Source organism: Euprymna scolopes, chromosome 5 (assembly GCF_053919585.1).
Source record: "Euprymna scolopes isolate OS-2025 chromosome 5, ASM5391958v1, whole genome shotgun sequence".
NCBI classification, from domain to species: Eukaryota; Metazoa; Mollusca; class Cephalopoda; order Sepiida; family Sepiolidae; genus Euprymna; species Euprymna scolopes.
In genome coordinates, this window is record NC_136486.1 from 109809629 (window position 1) to 109829443 (window position 19815).

Here is a 19815-nt window from a genome sequence, read left to right on the forward strand (position 1 = left end):
GTATATATATATATATATATATATATATATATATATATATATATATATATATATATATATATATATGTGTGTGTGTGTGTGTGTGTGTGTGTGTGTGTGTGTTAGTTTCACAATTCAAATATCTTTAGACAGAAAGAGATAATTTAATTTTTCGGTTTTACGCATTATCAACCCCCTATTTTGTCATTTGAAATCAAAACAAAACAGTAATTTACTAATTTACAATGTGAAAGGAAGGCGATAATATCTGGACTGGTTCAAGGATCGAGCTGAACCATACCTGAGACTAAAGACGGGCCAAAGTGTCCAAGTAAGCCACTATATCGCAATACTGAGTTTCGGTAGCACGATGAAATCTGATGTAAGAACCTGGTACTCTGTCCGATATTCACTGGGCGATTTGAACCATTTCTTTAATATGGTGAAGGTTCTAGATATCAAATGCAAAAGTAATCCCTAGTCACATATATATCCAAGCCGGTTAGGGGATAATAACGTTAGATTTTACAGTTCTTTTGTCACGAAGGCGTCAGCCTCCGCACACATGCTGCACCTGGTACTTTCAGATGAGCACCTATCTGATATTAAGCAGGCTAAATATTACTCAACCTCAATTATATAATCAGAACTGGTAGGCTAACGTGTTTTTGCCAGATATTAGAACACTATTAATGTTATTCACCAGTCAGACCGTTTCCCCCAAAAGACGTGACGCGAATACTTTAGGCAACGCAGCCGGTACAATTAGTTCTTGTTGCTGTTAGAGTTTCCGCTTTGTTGACCATCGGTGAATCATTTCATGGTGAAATCGTACACGCTGGCATTAACCTTTCTATCACCGTCGGAAGATGTGACACAAAGTCGGAAGGTAAAAGTCAGCTCACAAGAGGCGTGTGAATTCACGCCCAGACGCCCAGAAAAGAAATGTCATAGCTGGGACAAAATGTTTGATCCGGCAAGGTTATCCCGAAGTCGGCGTCTCATCTGTATTTTGTTTCGAGATTGGATTACGCTGTTCAAATTGTATTTGAAAACAAACTGAAGGTAGACTTTTCTATAAAGTATAAGTCGATATAAACAAATAGTTGTAACTAAACACAGACGAGTGAATAGGAATATCGAGTTCGAATTCTGTCCTATTCATTATACTCGTGTATTCACTAACTTGGCAAGATATTAACACGTGATCTTTCCTATATCTTTTGGTAAATGCGTTTAATGAATTATTAAAAGTATGTATTATTTTTTGTAATATATATATATATATATATATATATATATATATATATATATATATATAAAATAGTTAATAAAAGATTAAAAATAAAAACACTTTGAAAAAGAGTTAAAAACATTTAATTTTAAAAGGAAATACTAAATAAGTGAATAATCCTTAATCCGCAGAGTTTCAAAGAAATACTTTCCTTCTTATCAGAGGGTAGGAATTAGCAAAATGCGGGATCGGATTTTGCTTGCAAAAGTATTTGATGAAACTGCAAGTAAGTCATAGATCTTACTTGGTAACAAAAAGTGAAACAGAGGGAATAGGGTAAAGAAAAAGGTGATTTCACGTGAATGGATAGTCATAGATATTTCATTTTATTATATATATATATATATATATATATATATATATATATATATATATATATATATAAACTATGTATGTTATGTTTATCGCGGTATCTCAGTTAACTGGAACTAAGAGCCGAATTAAGCGCAAACTCAAAGTTAGTACCGTCAGGTCCTTATCGATATCAAAATTTCCTGAAACAGTTTTAAAACCCGTTAATCAAAATTACAAGTAAAAATCACATTCAAAACGTTCCGTTCCAATTTATTTATTTATCATTAGCTAAACGGACATCGTAATTATTGGTAATAATTTGAGCTTTTTCATTATCACTAAGAAAAATAAATAAATAAACATATAAAAATAAGTGAAGATTTTTACTCTAGTCAGATCATAGCATGTGTTTAATTTTTTTAAAAGCATTTAAAACTTTTTTCCTTATGTTCGTTAATTTATTTTAGATATTCGAACAATTTAGATTACGCCGAACTCATAAACAGTTGAATTGGGTTGAAAAGACAAGATGTTCTTTTTTGATCTGTGGCTGCATGAATATAAAACGTTCACTTTCAGTTGGAATATTCATATTGTTTTTTAAATTTGTATTATAGCTTTCCGATTATTGCGTAGCCGATATCGATCGTCATCACAAACATTAATAATACACTTTGTAAACTGATTTTGTTGTGATTTAAACAATTTCTTGTTAATTTGAACTGACTCACAGAAATAAAGGTTCGAGAAACCAAGCTTTAACGGTTACTTCGGCTAGTATATCTTATAAAACAAATACTGATCCAACGGGTCACGAATGGTTTTATTTATTCAATCTCATTGTGCAATTGTATTGAGTTTATTTTCAGAGGCGTATTTTAGTACTTTTTAACTTTCTAGGCTGAGGCAATCTCGTTTTGACTAATTTGGTGTTTTGTATTAACTTATTATTGCGATGTTAACTTCTTTCATTTATCTTAACTAGGCACCGCCAAAAATGGCCGCAAAATCAAGTTGTTGTTGTTTTTTAAAACGAAATTACATTTATTAAAATCCATTATTTCTGAGTAACTTTTTTTTTCCAGAAAGATAAACCCTGAATTTTATCATATAGAAAACAGAATAATGTAAAACTTTTCCTACTATTTTTAATTCAATTTTAAATGTTAAATTTTCCCAAAAAGTTAACAATTGACATTTTTTGTCTTGCACAAAAAACGTACTTAAATATTTAAAAAAAAGGGTTTTTGAAATAATTAATTTATTTATTTATTGTCTAACTAAGATTTAAGATGATTTTCTAAGAGAATATGCAAAAATATTATAATATAAGTACCTGAATTTCAAATAATTCCACTTATTCATATAGGTAACCAGATATTTCGCGTTGACGTAGAGTTCAGATCGACTCTATGTTTTCGTTTGATAAAAAGCAAACTATGGAAGACCAAACAGGCCAAAAAAAACTTATTTTTCAGTGACGAAAATTTCAATGTATTATTAAGCTGAGGCTGGCCAGTACCAGATGGGTGACCATTTGTATGCGTTTGGTTTTTAATGTGTATGTGTGTGGGGGCCAGGCTCCCCAACATGGGGGGGGTAATTTAAAGCAGAATAAAAAAAAAATATTTCAGCGCATTTGGTCCACCGTAGTCGAAAGGCGGCAAACGTTTTCAAACGGGATCGAAAAAAATGATGCTATTTTTAACACAAAGGGCACAATATTTATCGAATTTTTTTTTTTTGGTATCGATTATTCAAAGCATGCCCTGTTTAATAATGGTCATGCATTATTCGGCTCGCTAAAAGGAAATTGTTAATTTATTTATCAAAAATTTTAAAATAGCTTTTTTCGTATAAATATTAAAAATTTTTTTTTTTTTTTGCTTAACTTAAATTAATTATTTTACTTAACATATTCACCGAATTTCACACTTCAAAACTCAAAAGCGGGATAATTAAACACAATCGAAGTTCTGATATTCAGACGTCAAAATAAGGTATGCAAACAATTTTTTTTTTTTTTTTAATCTATAATTCTGTCCCTTACAACAACACAATATGTTGATTTCAGTTTCAGATGATTATTTTAAGCATATTTGTTCCCACTTCAAAACAAGGGGGGGGTTGTAAGCAAAAAAATATATATATATAAATATCGTTTATGAAAAATAAGTACACCGTTATAAAGTTCATTCTTCTCCTAATAATCGCTGAAAATTTCGTATTGATCGGATAATTACCTGATTTTTGGTAGATTTTTAAAAAGACGGTCCGTCAAAAAGTACTGACCTGCCCCCCCAGTTTTGGCGGTGCCTAATCTTAACACAAGGAAAACATTTTTGTCACCGACTTATTGAAACACACACACGCACACAAATTACGGCCTATTTTTTAAAGGTGATCACTGTTTGTTGTATATATATACAGTGTGACACGGATATAAGAGCCTCAAATATAATGAAAAACGGATATAAGAGAGATTTTCTCTGGTCTCAAATTAGAGCCTATGTTAATGTACAGTGTAACCTGGATATAAGAAACCCGGATATAAGAGAGTCGTAAGGCTCGGATAAAAGTCTCTTATATATAGTATATCTGTAGTTTCTTTTGTTCAATTTCAGAGTACTATGCTCCGTAAAAACTGGTCGTCGATGGTGACTTCGACGAGTGTGCGAATGATTTAATAAAAATTATATTTATATTTGAAATCCATTTCATTTCTGTGTTCATCGACGCATAAAAATAAATTTGTAGAAAGAAAGAATAGCTTACTATAACGGATAAAATAAAACGGTTGCTAACATATCTTGGCTAAAAAAACGGTTTTCGTTATCATTATTTTATATAAATAGCCTGCGCAATCAATGTTGGTTTGTATTCTATAGAACTATATATGCTAATAGCTACGACATTTACATAAATTCCAATAAAGTAAAAAAAAAAAAAATAGTCAGAGAATATTACGACACCATTCCAATTTTCCCTCGATTCTATCTAGCGTCTCTAGAAAAATTATTAGCTAGGCCAATGAAATTACTGAACATATTAGAACGTAAAAAAAAGAAAACCATTTTTTTAGGATATTTTTGTTTTTTCGTTGCATATAACAAGAATAAAACGAATCAAAGAATATTCCAGTGAATAATGCAATGAAAACACTCGGTTTCAACATTTAAATAAGTATATCCACTTGTACCTTTCAAAAGGTCTTAAAATAGGTAAATTTGTTTGGATGTGTTAAAAGAGTGTGCAGCTTTATAGTAATCTACAAGAAACGCAGCATCAATGAGTATGTTTTTTTTTTAGGATACACCATCGAATGAACATGTTTTCAATTGCTTGACCTCGTATTGCGATCGTTATTTTAAAACTTTTCTTTTAAAGCAACAATTTTAAACATTACAAAATATTTCCGACTAGCAATATGTCTCCACAAGAAAAGATTTGTTTGTGCAGGAATTTATGATAATCTGTTTAAACGGAGATTACACAACTGCCTCACAATTAATATACCCGTCTTCCTAAAATCCACGACTAACATGAATTGCAACAAATACATAAAAGCTACTGCAATGTTTGCTGCAAATAGGGTGGGCTCCATCTAACACACTAGAAAACTTTTCATGCCTGTTAGTATCGTATATCTCTACAAAGTCACTATTTACCAATGCACTGATTATTATTACCGAATCTGGGCAAGTGCTTCAAACACCAGTCTCTCCACTTTAGAAAAGTCACAGAAGAGCGTCTAATCTGATGGTCCCCACACTGTCTAACAAGTTTCCGCCCCTGCCCCATCGCCACAGTGTTTGCATTCCTTGTTGCTTGTTTTACAAGTACTTTAACGGAATATGCTCATAGAATCTTATGAGTGTGATTTCCACTATTATATATTTTGTTTTTTGCAATAGTAACTAATGGTATATATATATATATATATATATATATATATATATATATATAGGGAGATAACGAAAGAGAGAGAGTAAGTGTGTGTATAAGAGAGAGATATGATATAACCGGAAAGATAGTTAGGAAATATGCGTTAACAATTGATACTAGGTCCTTAAGACATTATTGCATTTCTTATTAATATAATATAATATAATTTAGATAATATTTTACATTATGTCTTACGCCTCTTAACATTTCCTAAATAATATATATATATATATATATATATATATATATATATATATATATATATACAGAGTGTCCACAAAGTCTGGCTACATTATGTAGTCAGACTTTGTGAACACTCTGTAGATTATGTAGTCAGACTTTGTGGGCACTCTTTAGATTATGCAGCCAGACTTTGTGGACACCCTATATATATATATATATATATATATATATATATATATATATATATATAAATGTCGCTTTGATATAACCGGAAGATAGGGAGTATGCCTGTACAATCCCGATATTACAAAATGATTGCTAATGATACTATGTCCTTTAAAACATTATTAGATTTCCTTCGTATTTTATCAATATGCAAGCATTATTTAGATAATATCTAAAATAATGTCTTACACCTTTTAGTATCTCGTAACCATATATATATATATATATATATATATATATATATATATATATATATATATATATATATATATATATATATATGGTTTAGATAGTATCTGAACATTGCCATCGGTATTGTAAAACACGTTCGTAATTTTCAAAGAATCCCAGAATGTAATCATAAGCTTAATGATATTTTTGCAAAACATAAAGTTGCTTTCCTTATTCTGTCCTTTAGTTTTTGCAACCAACCATTTTTTGTTTTTTTTATGTCTATGCTTTCCACATCCCTTCTACGATGTTTGTAGTTTTTTGATCGATTTTCATTAATTGATTCTTTAATCTAATCAGGTTTGGATCTTGGTTTTATTTTCGGCAGCTTCGTAATTCCTGCTCGTTTATTTCATCCTTTACCTTATAAGAGTTATGCTTCTGACAAAGGGGGGATAATTTCTGTTTTTTGGGGAGGAAATCTATCCATCTAACACTTTTTTAAGCACGAAGTTGTATTTTTAGCTCCTTACATCAAGTGGCTTCATGCATTAAACGGAGCGATTTCCAATTAAAAAAAAAACATGCATGATTAAATTCTCTAAAATTTAGTAAAATTTAAGTGCATATTTTAAAAGTTCGCAAATGTGATTGCATTCAATGGCTAAAGTTAGATTTGATCACAGATGAAAAAGAACAAACAAACAAACACACACAGAGCGAAAGGAACACGTATTTCGTCAACACCGCTTTACTTAATCACCCGTCTATTCTATTTCTTATTATTTCACGCTTTTAAAGCCGCATTTATTACGTTCTTCCACCAAATAAAATTGTGTTTATCATGCGTTGCTATGTAATTGGTCCCTTCTTTTTATAATAACTTAAACAAAAACGCATCCTTCTTTTTTGGTTTTAGAAACATTAATTTTATCGCGTAATTATTGTTTATATATATATATATATATATATATATATATATATATATATATTAGATTCATTTGAAAAATATATTTATATTGCAGCAGAAATCGGGTGATATTAGCAAGATTGTCAGTTTTATCCAGAAAAGCGCATTTTTTTTTATCATAGTAAAGTGGCCTGGATCGAAAGAGCGCTCTTTTCGTTCTGCGTTTTGGTTTCAGCTGAATCCGAGTCAAACCTTTGCCATCAAAATGCAGATATTTATTTCATGTAAAAAACGTATTTATTTCATATGCTATGATATTGAAATGTATATTACGATACATGTGGCTTCTAGTAATTGTCAATATTAAATATAAATATTTGTGTCTCGTGCAGAAATAATTAGAAACTTTTTATTTTTTTTCATATTCTATGATCTTATATGTACCTATAAATTTATTTTTTCTTCTCGTTTTGACATTGGTATTTAAAGTCAACCTTTTCTATTTACAACTTATTAAAACAAACTTTTTAATATACACAGTCATGAATATATATGCAACTACATGAAGATTAATTCATTTGCATTTTCCTTTGAAAAACGAGCACTAATTATTCACGTTTTATGGTTTCTTATAAGATTATTCGTATTATTTCACTATTGTGCTGAATTCTATTTATGCATAGTTTCTATATTCTGCATAATTGCGTAGAATTTAAGATGGAACTGTTCTAGCACGCGGGAATATATATATATATATATATATATATATATATATATATATATATATATATATAATTGAACTTGCCAGTGTGTGTGTGCAAAACAGTCTTTCACAAAATCCTTTCCGTATACAGGATTGAAACTTAATATATAGGGTATTTAGACCCGTAGTACAGTTTCGGTTTTGGTTTTTAGGCGGTAAAATAACTGCTAAGGGGTCGAAATTGAAAAAAAAAACATTCACCTGGCTTGAGTCGACTATATTCATTTTTTTTAACATGTAACCTTAAATTAAGGTTGCATGTTAAACAACTTTATTTTTTGTATACTTATGGACTTAGCTCCTACGCTAACGGATAAGGCTGGAGAACTATATGTTTCGGTTTCGATTCTAGCTGGTGGCAAACAAGTCATTTTTTACTTTTTAAATCACTGCTATATATTAGGTACAATATAATAATCTATAAAGAATTGGCTCTATAAAAATAATACGAAATCTGTATGAATTGAAATATAATATTTAAGCGGCCGGGCAGCGCAGGGCGGCTTACTTGTAAAAATGTGACTAGCAACGACCTCTAAACACCTAAAAAGTACACGGTTGCTAAGTGTCAATGTTACCTGGTAACAATTTAAACAATTTTATACAAGAATTGAGTACGCGCGTTTATCTAATAGTTAATATAACATTATTCGATATCCTAGAAATCTTGATATTCCAGAATATTACTCTTATGATATTTAATAGTAATAGACATCTCTAATATGTTAGATGTGTCTAAATATCGTTCAATTATTTATACAAATCATTTCAGACGAAACATGAAGCCACTTGATGTAACCTGGTAAAAGTACTACTTTCAAGGTCAAAAACTAGAGAACGACAAGTATTAGATGGATTCGGATCCAGAAAACAGCAATACTTCCCTCTTTGTCAGAAACATCACGCATCGGATGTAAGAGAAACGAGAGTTACGAAGCTGCCAAATAAAAATGTGCAAAGTCAGATATTCTCTCTCCTCAAAGAGATTATAATGTTAGCTAATATTCTTAGATATCTTAGCATCTGAAAATGATATAAATATTATCTTTACATTATTTGACATTATGAGAAAAATCATGCATTATTTAGGTACTGCTTAAGTATTACTTTTATATCAACTAGTTCCTTACGGTAAGTTCAACACAATGCCAGGCGTGGTTTTGAAATGCTAGAGCAATGGAATAAAAGCACTCTAATCTCCAAAAATGACCAACCAACCACCTTGATATTCTCCAATAAGGGTGCTTCAAGCAATTAGCAATAAACTAACCCCTTCTTAGAAAGACAGAAAGGCCTAGATCAGCAAAACTGTAACAATGTCACTATTCGGACTGATTTGTTTCATTATAATTTTTTTTATTATATCATTTTTATATAATTATATAATACGACTACTATAAGTATGATCGATATTATATCTAATATTATTATATATCAAACTAGGGTAACATTATCGAAACATATATTATTTAAAATGATGATATATTTTCAGTCTTTCACTAGTGTCTAGGCAATATATATATATATATATATATATATATATATGTACATACTGTCTAACATTAATATATATCTTAGTAAAGTAACTGTCTACAAACATTATGTTATCTAAAATGAGAATATATATAGATGTGTATATAATGTATTAATAATGCTAACATTGTAAAATATAAAATATTGTTAAGTTATACACACAGACACACACATATATATATATAATGGATATATATAATTTATCTATAATGCTAAAGTTGCAAAATATCAAACATTAAGTTATATATATATATATAATGTGTATATATATGTCTTTATAATGCTAACATTGTAAAATATCAAATATTGTTAAGTTACATATATGTATATATATATATATATATAAATTATATATCATCTAAAATGATAATATTTTTTACTGTCTTATCATTGTTTAAACAATATATATATATATATATATATATATATATATATATATATATATATATATATATCAGCGGTGGGGCGATTCCAATATTTTTCTTATTTCAATACAATTACCGATTCCATACGAAATTCCTGGTTTCGGTAAAATTGCCGATTCCGATTCTTTATAAATCTCTAAATATTTTACTTCAAATTTGTTATTGTTTTATCAGATTAAAAATAATATATTTTACCTCTCTCAAACACACACACACACACACACACACACACACACACACACACACACACACATATATATATATATATATATATATATATATATATATAACTACTTCATTTACTCACATAAACCTAATATACGAAATTATAGATTTATGCGTAAACTTTAAGTATTTACTTCAAAGTGCTCAATACGTAGGTAGAGCTAGTTAGTAAACAGATCCTTTGTTCGATAAAATGCATGCCCATTGGCTGATAGGAAGGGGCGCGGTGGATACTAGAAAGCTCATTGGCTAACTAGAAATCCTCAACATATATAAAAACAAGAAGCAACCACAGAATTCGCGCATAAGCCTGACGAATCCTATAGTGGATGAAACGCAGAATATTCAGTGTAGCTTAATCGCCATATATATTTTATAAATTACTATATATATATATATATATATATATATTATCAAATAATATTTGATATATTAAATAATTTACTCTGTTAATATTATCAAAACACTATTTAAACATAAATTAACTAAAATTATTATAAAGTTTTCTATTCTGAACACTGTCTAAACAATGTATATATTATTTATCTTTCTATACATATATTTATTTATTATTTTTATATTAATATTATTTAATATGGCTAGATCTCCTTTAGTATCTTAATACTGTCTAAAGACAAATTTTATTTGTTAAGGTGGTTTGATATTGGAGCTAATTTTACATTATCTACATATTATATTTAAAATATCAAAAAGTATTACCCAAGTTTCGCATATTATATTTTAAAATAATTTTTTACGAGATCTAACTTCGTTAAACATTTCCAGTCTACGTATACAAAGCAACAATTATACCTGTTTGTCTGTCAAATTTTATCAGTTGATTGCAGATAAAACCGATGGAAAATGTGAAACGAGCCGTATTCAGCGGTTGTTTCAGTCAGTTTTTAAATTAGTTAAAATATTATTATTATTATTATTATTATTATTATTATTATTATTATTATTATTATTATTATTATTATTATTGGGATTGAGTTTGGGATTAGTAAATGTGTGGTGCTGGTGATGAAAAGAGGAGTAACGGTTCATTCGAATGGAATATGCTGCCAAATGGAGAAATCATGAAAGAAATAGAAGATACAGGGCATATGTATTTGGGAGTGTTAGAGGGTGTAGGCGTCATGAACAGAGAAATGAAGGAGAAGGTCAGGAAGGAGTATCTTAGAAGAGTGAAACTAATTGCGAAGTCGAAATTGTATGGAGGAAACCTAATGAAAGCAGTGAATGCATGGGCAGTCAGTGTTTTGATATATAGTGCGGGAATTTTAGAATGGTCTGACAAGGAATTGCATGCCATGGATATCAAAACAAGAAAAGTTTTAGCAATGTTTGGTATATTTCACATTCGAAGTAGCGTAGCAAGGCTGTATCAAAAGAGGAAAGACGGTAGGAGAGGATTGAAAAGTGTAAAAGATTGTGTGAGAACCGAGATGTCGTTGACGGAGCATGTGGTTAGAAGTGGGGAGTGGATGCTTAAGGTTGTGGCCAATGAAGTTGAGGTATATGAGACCAAGGCTGATTATGTGAAACGTATGGATAGAGAAAGGACAGAGGAACTGGCTAGGAAGAAAATTCATGGAAGGTTCTTCCAGGATATAGCAGAAGTGACTGATGAAAGATCATCGCAATGGCTTAGAGCTGAGTATCTGGCTAAGAGTACTGAAGCTTTCGTTTGTGCAGCACAAAAGCAGGCATTAGGAACACGATTGCTAAAAAAAGTGGTTCTAAGAGAGGAAGTTGCTGCAGAATGCCGGATTTATGGTAAGACCTCAGAGTCAATTGCGCACCTTGCAGCAGGGTGTAGTGAACTGGTCTAGAGAGAGTACCGCAAAAGACACGATTGCATGGGACTCCGGATATATTGGGAGGTGTGTAAAAAGGTTGGGGTGAAGTGTGCTAGAAAGTGGCTTGAGGAGGTGCCTGATGAAGTGAGAACAAGTGAGGATGGCAAGGTAGAGGTATGGTGGCATAAAAGTGTCAGAACGACGAAGCAATTGGAACATAATCGCCCGGATTTGGTCGTCATTGACAAAGTCTTAAAAAGCTGGCAGATTGTAGACTTTTCAATACTCTGGGACAGGAATGTGAGAGAGAAGGAGAACGAGAAGTGGAGCAATTATGCTCCATTGGCCTTGGAGATAAGGCGTATACACGGAGTTAAAACACAAATAATCCCGGTTGTAGTTGGTACACTAGGAGTAGTATCTCAAGTCGTCTAGAAGGACAATTGAAAAAACTACAAATCTCCAATGTTTTAGATGGCTATCTGACCTCTGCAATTGTAGGTACCACCAATGTCCGTGATCTTTGAAGCTCCTGGTTTGGAGCTGGCATTGAGGGAAATCCTCTGGAAATGAATCCCATCCCTTTCCAGAGAGACGTTGATAAATGAAATCAGAATTATTATTATTACATAAAAGGGACAGTTATCTGTTTGTATCAGTGCTTAGATAAAGGTTAGGAAAAAAGCTAATATACTTTTTAAAAGAAGGCCTTGAACAAAATATAGATCTTTTTTTATATATTAATTCTTTTCTTGGTCACCATGAATAAAAATTAGTCATTAGGAGTTTACATTTCAAGCGATGTTGTTCATCGATTTTTCGTATAAAAATCCAAATAAAAAATACATTTCCTATGTTTTGGGTTAGGATTGAAGTGTAGTATATATCATCGGTCAACATATAATGTACAATAAATGTTTGGGTTATTTAACAAACGGCGTTTTAATCTTACGGTCATTTAATACTAAGAATTTTTTTTCTTAATCAATGTTTTACTTTTGAAAATGAATTGCAAACAAATAAGTAGTTGTGCTGTTCAATCCTTAAATGGATTGAATTAGCGGTTCATACCTTTCACAGGTGTTATTAGTCATGTTCATCACATTTGATACCCGGAAAATGCTGGGTAAATCTGCTAGTTTTAATATAGAGTAACAAAATATCGAATACTTCTGTAAAACATTTCTAGCTTAATTCCTAGAAAACCTTTTCGATTATATTTGTGTTGCGAATAAAAAGGAAAACGTTACCATATTCACTAAGGACTTTTACCTCATTCGGTTTCTAAAACCATTCAAAATAACCGCACACTCTTTTACTTGTTAATCTCTTTAAGCAATGATATATATATATATATATATATATATATATATATATATATATATATATATATATATATATATATACTGTGAAAGCAAAATCAAGACTTCAAAAAGGATGTTGATGGCAACAAAAAGTGTATTTCATTTTACATTACAATTGTTTCCATGTCCAGTCGAACAATTTCAAACATATCGTTTTCAAACGATATAATGTTTGAAATTTTTCGACTGGACATGGAAACAATTGTAACGTAAAATGAAATACACTTTTTGTTGCCATAAACACCCGTTTTGAAGTCTTGATTTTGCTTTCACAGTATATAAATGCTCAATTATGAAATATGATAATTTTGTAGCTTACTCCCTAAGTCAACTCCTTTTGGCTTAAAACTCATTGGTATATGAAAACTTACTGAATTACATGAACTCAGTATATTACATATAAGTCTATATATATATATATATATATATATATATATATATATATATGTGTGTGTGTGTGTGTGTAAAATTAAATTTATTTAGACAAACATTGATGGCTACATATGTGCATACACGTTTCTGTACTCACCCGTTATTGGGGAGATTACGTCTTCAGGTCAAGAATTTCCCTCGAAATCTGGCCTAAAGACGTAGTCTCCCCAATAACGGGTGATTACAGAAACATGTATGCACATATGTAGACATCAATGTTTGTATAAATAAATTTTATACACCTTCTCTCTTAACTTATTGAGCACTTTTTTGGTAGACACATGTTGTTTCAGTGAATGTACTTCTAGGAAACTAAGCTACACTGCCATAATATATATATATATATATATATATATATATATATATATATATATCTTTATTGTCTTATCCTTCTATCCCACCAGGAACGGCATTTTTTGTTTTTTTAAAACATAATTTAAGAAAAGTGTCGTTAATATCTTTTGTTGTTATAATCTGTTCTTCTTTTTTTTTCGTTTCATTTCTTCTGTCTTTTTTCTATTGGTTTCCCTTTTTTTTTTCGATCGTTTTTTTTATCTAACTATCGAATATAGGTATATCCTCAGCCATTCATCAAAAACAATAATGCCCCACTCTCTTCATTAATTGTGAAAAATGTTTGACGTGAATTTTTTTCGTTGTGTTCGTTTTTGTCGAATAAAATAGTGTTTGTCAAACTCTACATATTTGTTTCTTCTTTTATTGTTTTTTTTTCGCATTCAGCATTGCATATATATATATATATATATATATATATATATATATATGTATATATATATATATGTATATATATATATATATTGCAACCGTGTAAATAGACATAGTCCCATGAAAACAATTCTTTAGTTTTCAATATTTATTTTTCTTACGGTTTATATATTGGTCACATTATTTTGGTTTTTGGCGTTTTTTCATTATTTGTCTGTGTGCATTTCTTTTGTGGAAATGTGTGTGTATATGTCACTTTATTGATGAGCGTGCCTGCTTGTGTATTACTATACGTCACTACGTTTATATATGTGTTAGCCTGTGTATTTGTGCATTTGTATGCGTCATTACGTACATGTTTATTTTATGTGTGTGAGCGTATTGTACTAGTATATGTGTCTAAATGATTATATATATATATATATATATATATATATATATATATATATATATATATATATATATAGTCATCCAAATACAGTACTGTTTCGCAGTTTCATAGCTCATCAGTGCGGCTAGACAGGCAACTGCCTCAAGCCAGGATCGAAACCCGACCGCCCAAATAGCAGTCAAGGCTTCTCACCATTGCGCTATACGGCTGATGCTGCGTGGGTAAATATTGGGAATTAACGATGTTTTCACACACATACACACATTATATATATATATATATATATATATATATATATATATACATATATGCGCGAGTGCATGCGTGTGGGGGGGGGGTGCGTGCAAGTGTTTGTATGCGTGTGCCTTTGTGTGGTCGTATTTATAGTCGCAGGTTTGTAAGGACTTTGAATACAGTCCAGTTATTATTTTTCCCATGGAGAGCGACACCCTCAGCCGACCAGAAAGGGTTATCCCTCCATTTTATTTATTTTTCCTCTAAAAGTCGCCTGCTCAGTTGCAGTAATGCATGTCCATTCTGTGAGTGCACTTTTTGCACAATACATAGCAACACCAATAGAACTTGCACTCACAATCTTCGGTGATGACCCTCGGTATGGTCTGGAAGCCCCGGCCGCAGCACATGAGGACGCAGCCGTCCAATCCGTTGCTGTCCCGCTTACAGCGTCGGTTTCGCGTACCTAGCGAGCCGTATTTAGTGTTGTTCAGGCAGAAGTCTGGCGACTGTTTCAGATAAATGAGGTCCTTCTTGGTGGGTTTTTTCATGAACTTGTTGACCGGCTTTAACTTACGCTTCTTTCGACTCATTTTCACGTGACTGGCACCGTCATAACGCTTGAAGAGGTATGAACCGGTCGACCGGAAGTTTTCCATGTTACGCCAACAGATCCGCGCTGAACATGAACCGGACACACCGTGGCACTTGCAAACACGTTTGATGTTTGCTTTAACAGCCTGTGAGGAAGAGAGCGAATGATAAAAAAGAGAAAGAAATACTTTTAGAAATAGCTTTTAAAAAATATAAGAAATAAACAAGGACAAAAAAAAAAACCCAGGAAAAATGGGGTTCAAATTTACATATTGTTTATTTGTATATGTTTAAAACATTGGAGAAACACATCTTTAGATTGATTTCAAAATAGCCATTAAAAAATAAAGAAAGGAAACGAAATATAAATGCGAAATAAATCTAGAGATTGCTTCCAAATAAGGATTAGAAAAAAAAATTCTAAGAAAATAGGTGTTTCATTTAGAAATTGCTCTCAAAATAACGATCGTAAAAATACAAAGAAGATAGTTTAATATAAAGATTGCTTCCAAAATAACGGCTACAAAAGATATCAAGAAAATTGGAATTGAATTTAGATATTGCTTTCAAGATTACAATTGCAACGTGGAAAATGTGTACCGTACACTGGGGTAATTGCGCCAAGTCCGGGGTAAAAGTGCTCTTTTGGCAGCCACGCATATAAAGAGAACTTTTCTTTTTAGTTGGAATTACCTCCGGATTTGACGCAATTATCCCAAAGTATGGTATATTTACGAGTTGCTATTGAAATAACGATGTAAGAAAGCAAAGAAAAGTAGGTGTTAAATTTAGAGATTACTAACAAACTAAAGACGCAAACAAAATATGCGTTAAATTTATAAGTAGGGTTAGGACAACAGCATATATATATATATATATATATATATATATAAATATATAATACACATATATACATATATGTGTGTGTATGTGTGTGTGTGTTTGTTTGTACATGTCTGCAACATGTAAGATTACTCAGTTGTAAAGGAGATATTAGTTGTAGTATTAGTGGTTTTAATGATGAGGATGAAGAAGGGAAATAGGAGAGGATGGTGTTGGTTATGATGATGGGTACTTCAGCTAGTCTATAATAAACCTACACAGAACTCAAATGCTATTACAGAGTAAGCAAAGCGAATAGAAATGGCAGGTGCACTTGGGGCAACTACCTACGAACAAATAGTTGCGAAAATTGATTTGAAAATTAATGCAGGCGGACATACCAACGGAACAAACGATAGACGCTCTCATAAACAACCGCTGACACAGTTTGGAAAGCGAAGAAAAAAGTGCAAGATTTATGGTAGCTTTTTGAAAGATAATTGAATGCGATAGACTCAAGTGTAAAACAAGGCTCGGCTGACCTCCGACACCCACAACCTGTATAAATGATTCAATAGTTTGGTGTGTCTTTTGTATGTGAAAATCTTTGTAATGTTTTATGGACTCTTATTCATACTTACGCACATAATCTAGAATTCAGAAACTTTGGTAGACTAGTATATGTACATATGTATGGTATATGCAAACACACACACACACACACACACACACACACACACATATATATATATATACATAGTTATATTTTTTGAAAAAAAGAATTTCAGCAGTGCTCTATTTTAAGAAAATATTTTCAAAATGAGAGCGTAATATTTATATTTTCTCTAAAATTCTGAATATATATATATATATATATATATATATATATATATATATATATATATATATATATATATATATATATAGTGTGGGGGTGCCTAGGTGCAAAATACGCTAAAATATGATATTTTACTTTGTGCAAATTTTGTATATATTATTATAGAGTCGTGATTTCAAGACTAATAAAGAAGTATTTAGTTGCCATCAGCTAGAATCGAAACCATAAACTGTAGCATTCAAAGCTGCTGATGTTACTATTGTTCCAACGTGACACACACACACACACACACACACACACACATATATATATATATATATATATATATATATATATATAAAAGAAATTTGGTGTGTTTGAGTTTGTTCCCTATGGACTAGTAAACGGCTGGTCGATTTTCATGAAATTTTACACGGAGGTACTTTATGTGGCTGTCAGTGTTCTTAGATAGGTTTTGTATTGGAAATGTCTCCAATAAATATAGATAACTGAAATAATCAGATAAAGGAAGGAACACGCGATTTTGACCAAAGTTAACACCTTACATAACATAACATCACAAGTGCATTTGGGAAGTTTTCATGATCACACAAGCCGAAAAGCTCGACGAATAAAATCAACAGTAGGTTGACAGGGGCGCGTTCTAAATGAATGTTTCCGTTTAAAGCCCAATTGACGCATGGTATTTGACTTTAATCTTTAATTTGATTTTAATCTTTAATTCAAACCATTATATATAAAAATAATTTTATAAAATCACCAGTAGGTTCTCTACAGTGCAATGTAGACTAGAATATACTGTCGACTATGTCACTTCGGGAAGGCATGTGACGCTTTCTCCTGGTGCACCGCGGTGGGTCGCTAACTTTAGCAGGCAATCGATTTGATGTAGAAATGGGCGATTTCATTGATTTTAATGACAGTAAAACGGTATGAGTTTGAAATATTGGTTGACCATCATTTAATCCCGGGCGATGTCTAGTCTCTATAATAGTATATATATCTTATGTAGGGGGTTGAAATTTTAGCCGTATTTTCGCATCGCGAAAAACTAGCTCTGCTAGAAAGCTCCGGCCAGTGTCACACGAAAATATTCCCCCTTTTTATCGTCCGGCAAATTTGGCTTCATCACGAAGTATAATAATTAAAAAAAAAACTAAATAATTTTACTTTTTATAATTTATACAAGTTTTGTATTCACACTTATTGAAAACTTCAAATTCACTTTGTTTTTGTTTTTTGAAAAGGAAAACACTTAAAAAACAACAACTAAAACTTATTTAGAAAAAGTGGCCTTTGCTTACTCGTAAAATTAAAAACGTGATTAGTCTTATGGATAAGTTTTGTTTTTCTTAAGTCGCACCTATCAAGGATAAAACACACTCGTGGATAAGCTTTGTTTTCCTAAAACAAAATGAGAAAAACACACTACAACTCATACAGAAAGAGCACACATGGTTTACTCCTAGGTATTTGTTAATTTTTTCTTCTAATCAGTCGCAACTTCTCAAGGTTAAAACACACCCAAGATTTAGGGAGGTTTTAGTTTCACTAAACAAGTAGTCTTTTCTTGATTATCCCTATAAATTTACGATAGGATCTCCGGATTTTGTGTAAATAAATGACCTAGGAGGTCTGTACATACTAATAGAGATGTATAAAAAAAATAGCAGGCTTAAGGAGTAAATATCGCGCGGCTTTCATACTCCTTTGCCTATTAACCAGGCGCAGAGGTACGAGCACAGGGACTCGACAGGAACACCCAGGGGTCGATCTAGTTTCCTGACTAGGGCAATGAACGCCGTTTCTTGCTCCCGTTGGATCCCATCCCCTAAAACCAGGCATTTGGGAATGCTTGAGTACCATTTATGCCAATGCAATTGGATTGGGTTGACTTTTGTCTGATGGCTTGAGGTTACCGGATTGACAGTTTCCGACTGATAGTACAGAAGCCCTAACTCTTTGGTAGAGCTTCGCGTGGCTGCTCAATCATCAGCTGTATAATACCGGGGTGGTTGTAGTGGCATGTCTCCAATAGAAAGAGAACCTGCACCCATTACTGGTAGGCTTTCCCGAGGTCACAATCCTGCAGATGAGGAGGCGGTCGATAGTCTATTTGTGTTGCATGCTTGGTATTCTACATAACTATTTTGTCCAGCACCTCTCACCCTAAAACCGAAACTTTTAAATAAAATAAAATGTCAGTGCAATCAAAAATTACGATTAAACTTGGTTTAAACTAAAACAAAACCAATCGAGACTTCTATTCATGAATATTCGCGGGCTTAGAACGAATTTAGATGATGTTGAACAATTGCTTCTAGCAATATCTTAGCGCTAAGAGAAACACAGCATAGATACAACACTCTCCCTCGATACTAGCGCACAAGTACATGTATCTGGGGACTTCAATGCCCATCACAGTAATTGGCTTGGATTCTCTACTTACTCAGGCGCATCTAGTAGCATAACATATGGCTTCTCTATATCTCATTCCCTATCACAGACAACTACGTTTCTGACCCGTTTTCCAGATTTAACCGCCATACTTCCAGTACAAACAGGCAAAGGTTTATAGGAGCTAGAATAATTGTAAGGAGGAAATAGCAACAGTTAAGAGAGAACATACCGAAACCAACAGAAGCATCGAAGCACAGAAATT

At 31.8% G+C, this 19815-nt stretch overlaps 1 protein-coding gene across 1 annotated transcript in view; it reads right to left on the reverse strand.

Annotated features, from left to right (window-relative positions):
* Positions 1–15034: 15034 nt before the first annotated feature.
* The window catches only part of LOC145276951 (protein Wnt-4-like), a 580043-nt gene continuing 575262 nt past the window's right edge, over positions 15035–19815 (reverse strand). The window contains exon 4 of the mRNA XM_080128466.1: positions 15035–15639. Coding sequence (XP_079984592.1) covers positions 15178–15639 — 462 coding nt within the window. The 3' untranslated portion in view covers positions 15035–15177. The remainder of the gene's footprint in view (positions 15640–19815) is intronic.